Source organism: Ascaphus truei, chromosome 7 (genome assembly GCF_040206685.1).
Source record: "Ascaphus truei isolate aAscTru1 chromosome 7, aAscTru1.hap1, whole genome shotgun sequence".
Classification (NCBI taxonomy): Eukaryota; Metazoa; Chordata; class Amphibia; order Anura; family Ascaphidae; genus Ascaphus; species Ascaphus truei.
The window spans coordinates 22,273,424-22,278,758 of NC_134489.1; the positions used below are offsets into that span (position 1 = coordinate 22,273,424).

The 5,335-nt window shown below is 42.9% G+C and overlaps 1 protein-coding gene across 1 annotated transcript in view; it reads right to left on the reverse strand.

Annotated features, from left to right (window-relative positions):
- Window positions 1-3,605, reverse strand: part of LOC142499918 (uncharacterized) — a 4,566-nt gene extending 961 nt beyond the window's left edge. The window contains exons 1-2 of the mRNA XM_075609973.1: window positions 3,572-3,605; window positions 212-289 (exon numbers count right to left, since the gene is read on the reverse strand). Of these exons, the coding sequence (XP_075466088.1) occupies window positions 212-289; window positions 3,572-3,605 (112 nt within the window). The remainder of the gene's footprint in view (window positions 1-211; window positions 290-3,571) is intronic.
- Between the last annotated feature and the right edge of the window lie 1,730 nt (window positions 3,606-5,335).

The window sequence follows — 5,335 nt, forward strand, 5'->3', positions numbered from 1 at the left end:
AGTATGAAATATGAGTGAATGAAAACTTGCTGTAAACTCACAACTCCTACATGATAGTTAACATCACTAACACAATACAAGTTGCCTTACACTTCATTTTCACTGACACTAAGTAATCCTATTTAAAGAAGATGTGCAAAACAAATAATGAACATGACAACATAACATATAGAAGAGCACATATTATATGGCCACCAACTGATACACTCACCTTCTAGGTGTGTTGAGCTGGCTGACCCAGGTGAAGACACTTGTTCAGTCTCAGGTGACACATGTCCTTCAGGGGCAACTATATATAACAATAACATAAGTTTTACATTTACATGTGTAAATATTGAACAAACAGTTATTGTATGTTCTGTATTTATGAGTACCTAACAGCATCATTTCCTTAACCCAAAATGTGTGTGTGAAAGTGAACATAAATAGTTGTAATAACAATGTACATGCCTGTGTACTTAGAACTTTTGAGTTCCCTAACATAAAACATACTATGTTCCTGCAGTAATGCGTGAGGATAAATAGATAAAATTTGTACATAAAAATCATATGTTGTGTAGTGATATCAGTATCATAATGTACATAACTATCATGAGATGACCATTCACAATGGTTATCATGAAGGTGGTCATATTGCAAAAAGTGTTGTTTTTGGTAGAGGATATGTGTGGTACATTAATATAAGATGTGGCACACATGAATGTGGCTGTGACTAAACAAGACAACACATGCAGTGTGTGATAATGTGTCGTTGATAGTAGTAGTTCAACTATAGATATGAGTGAACTAATGTGTGACGTACGCTTTGATAAGTAATGAGTTGTTGGGGCATTTAGTAGCTAAAGTGTAGCTTTCAAATGAGTGTGATTAACTTCAGTTGTGCTAGTCAGGTTGTAAGAACGGTATTCCCTTCCCCAAAAAGCCTAATCAGCCACACCTTTCAATTACTTGAAACAGGTGAAAATGGTGTGAACTAAGTTGACCCTAAAATGAGGCTGTAATTAGTGTGTGTGCTGAACCCCACCCCCTCTGTTGAAGTGTATGCTGTGATGAGATATTAATTGCAGCTGCTTTAACACAATGGTAGATGAGCTAAATAGTCGTGTGCAGTTTTTAAGTTATGAAAACAATGACATAAAATATGATACGTGTGCCTCATTATGCTGTCTGTATATGACTTAAAGCAAAAATGGACCTTTTCATAAACAACTATAGATGTGTTAGTGCAAGTGATGTTTGTAGGCCGTTGCATGCAATATATTTGATGCATGCTTAAAATAGGCAGTAATGTCATGTTTGTCGGAGTAAAATAAATAAAATACACAATAATATTATACATATTTCTGTTCTGTACCTGTAGCTAGTAATAATTTCTCATTAACATGTGTTACACATGTGTACTATCCTGTTGTTCCCCATCTTCACCCACCATCAATTGCTTCCACTGCAGCAATGCATTTTGGGAATTCACATGTAAATGAGCACGCAATGGCACGTGCTATATTAGTTACTGCTTTTAGTAGGACTACAACATATATGTCTATTTTGAGATATATATATATATACAGAATCAGACATATACATATATAGATGCAGGTATGCTTATATTGTGAAGACAGTATAAAAAGCAGTGTAACTATGCAAAATAACTGTAAGCAACGACACGCCTAGTACAGTAATATTTCTCACCTGGTGGAAATTGTGAGGGGTAAATTCCTATATCACGGTCACCAGGTAAGCCTTCCACGACGACGGGAAGTAATTTTGCCCGAAGCAGCTCCTCCAATGGACTTAATATGAGACGTTGTGGTGTCGGGCCACCTCCAGTGCCAGTAGCATGCACGCGTTGGTGTTGTATTTTCTTTTTCAATTTGGACCTAATATCATCAAATCTCTTGTGACAATTCCGCTTGTCCCTCACATGATTCCCACACGCATTGACACCAATGACTATTGTGTCCCACATTTCTTTTCTGCTTGCTGAACTTGTCCGCCCTTGAAAAACATATAAAATATATGAGGTAAATGAATAATAATAGAAGCACCAGTTTCCTACACTGCTAGCTGTTCCAAGAGATAGCAAACATGCTGTTTTATGTGTAATATGTGAAGCACATGAGCATTCACTACTAAACCTATACATGTAAGCAACGTTGCATTCATATTGTATGCAGTTATGGCAAATTGACCGCCTGTGTTTAGTTGTCCTTGTAAGGCATGATAAAAAGCTGTGTTTCCAGACTAATTAACATAGAAAGATATTCTGAACCCATATTTGCATATGAACAAAACTCAGATGACCTAGGATCACATGTATTTGAATAATAAATGTAAAGGTACACTTACCTAGTAAATGTCCATATATACTGTCATAGTGCTCCAGAATGCCAGTGACAAGAGCTGTATTTTCCTGGTCATTGAAGCGAGGATTACGTGGCTTCTCCACACGTTTCTTCCGAGCAGGTTTAGGGTCAGAGCTTGGCTGGTGCTGACTGGACTCTCCTTCTTCCAATGGAAGAGCCTCCAAAAGCTGCCCACCAGCAAGCACGCCACCACCATCCACCCCATCAGCAACTGCGCCACCAGCAGCACTCACAGCACCAGCACTCCCACTCCTAGCACCAGCACTCCCACTCCTAGCACCAGCACTCCCACTCCTAGCAACAGCACTCCCACTCCCAGCAACAGCACTCCCACTCCCAGCAACAACACTCCCACTCACAGCAACAGCACTCCCACTCACAGCAACAGCACTCCCAGCAACAGCACTCCCACTCCCAGCAACAGCACTCCCACTCCCAGCAACAGCACTCCCACTCCCAGCACCAGCACTCCCAGCAACACCACTCGGTGCACCAGCAACATCACTCCCCTGAACAGTACGTTCACTCCGACGCGTACTCGCACGAGTAGCACTCCCACTCCCACCAGCATCACTCTTCCCACGCTTTGCGGGCATACTTCCAGCACTCACAAAAAACAGACAACTAATGTACAGCCAATCACACGAAACACTTCCACATATAAAACAAGACAAAGATGTAAACAAAACAACAATGGACAAAGCTCACCCAATACACAACAAGTCTCTCCGTCAATATGCAAATGTTCAATCAGCCAGCTCTGTGCGTCTCTCTCTCTCTCACTCCCAACAACACAGAGAATGATTAGCAGTACACGTTGCCTTTAAATATGGCGCGCAATCCAATACATGCTTGTTTCGCCTGATTCAGCAAGATTTGTGATTGGGCAACCTATCAGCACCCCGCCACGCACGCCGATACACCTGTGTGTGATCGGATAATCATCGTGAGAGTGGGCGGATTTGTTTTCGGGTTGATTTTGAATGTATTCGGCACTTACTGCATACGGAGAGGAAAAATCGCCATTAACATGACTAATCGGTAAGCTTGCCGATTTCACTTAATCGACGCTTACTGCATGAGGCCCTAGATCTACATTTATTAAACATTGGTGTGATCTGATCTTGTTCAGATTCAAAGACGGGTATCCATTAAACTTCAATGGGAGTTTCTGTGCGATAGTGCCCCGATGGGCAATATCACAGTACCATGAATAACCCCCAAAATGTTGTCTCGCTGCATCGTTTTTCTCTTACAGCTACAATGGGGCCAAGTATGACACCAGGCAAATTCAAAAGGATATTACAAGACGCTTTAAAATCCATGAAGAACATCTAAAAGATAGTGGCATTTATGAATTTTAGGTGAAAAATTTATACTTTTTCCTGCTGTCTCCCTGAAAGTACTCCTCTCTTCTCAATGGATGTTTTTTTTACACTATCCCCCATATTCATCCCAAATCTTCCTAAGAGAAGCTTTTCAAATGTTGACCAGCATGCAGTAAAGAAGTCCAAAGCCGAGAGGAAGCTGTTAAACTTCAGTATCACTTTGATTGAGATCTTTGGGGGTAATTCTATTTTCTTCAAATTGGAAATCAATGGGGATTTTTGGCCAAAAACAACGCTAACAGCCACTTGGATAATATAGAATAACGCCCCTTGTGATAATATCCTCTGTGGCAAAAACCATAAACATTTAAGTTCCCTTCCAGTTGTGGGGAAGGTAGTTGCGGTTGGGGATTGTGAGGATCGCCACTAGGCTCTGCCCCTTGGATGCATCACGCGACTACGTCAGCGGTGCGCGTGCAACTCAACCTCCATGCACGCGGAGGCGCGCCCCCGGCACGGTCTTGCTGCAACCACGTCCATCAATGACATGCCTGCTCCGCGCTGCGCAACACCTACGCACGCGCAACAACCAAACAGGAGGATCATCGGCTGTCTCTCATCCGAGTCCAATCCCGGCTCCTCCTATCAGTCTCCTGATATCCGGTGATGTCATTCTGTCTACCCTCCTGATTGGTGCTTTCCCCTTTAAATGTCTTCCTGTTTCCCTTGCACTTTGCTGAGCATAAACTAAGGTTTATGTGCTGTGCTCGCTGCTTGAAGTCTGTCTGTCTGTCCCAGTGCTTTGTCTGAACCTGTGCCTTGACCCTTGCTTGTACCCGGACCCGTCTCTTCTCTAATCCTGAACTTCGGCTTGTCTTTGGATTCCTGCTCTCTCCTCTCCCTGACCACGGCTTACGGATATCGACCATTCTTCTCTCTCCAACCCCGGACCACGACAAGTACCACGACATACCCAAACTCTCCTACCCTGAACCGGCTTCACAACTCTGACTACGCACCCCGAACCCGGCTCCGTGGTTGTAAGGCGGCGGTTATATACATCCCCACCTCAGCCCCGCGGTCTAGTCCTGTTTGTGGTGAGCGCAGCGTGACAGGGATAAGATGAGAGGTCTCTCATGGACGACATTGCCTTCTCACCTGTAAGGAAGTGGGTGCAAAGTCTCCAGCTTTGAGTGATGTTTGAATCTTTGGCCCTTATTCAGTAAACTGAGATAGCGCAGATCCAATCACTTAAATGAGGCTCTCCGTGCAAAAACGCTGTTTTGGCAATATCGCAGTTTACGGAATAAGGGCCGTTGTGTCTCAGGTGCAATCCCACATAGTTGAATGTCTTAGGGCAGGGGTGGCCAACTCCAACTCAAGATCCACCAACAGGTCAGGTTTTCAGGATATCCCTATATTATGAAAGACTAACAAAAAAAAAACCTATATCTCAGCGCTATAACCAATGTGATATAAAATATATGTGTATACTGGTGAATGTGAATACGTGACCAAACTCTGTGTGTGATTGGTAAAGCTGCCAGGGAACCTCCAGGCAAATTATCTCACAAATTTGCAAACAGAGTACAATGATTGAAAATGAGAATCCCGGCGCTATAACAATGAATTACCCCAGTCCAA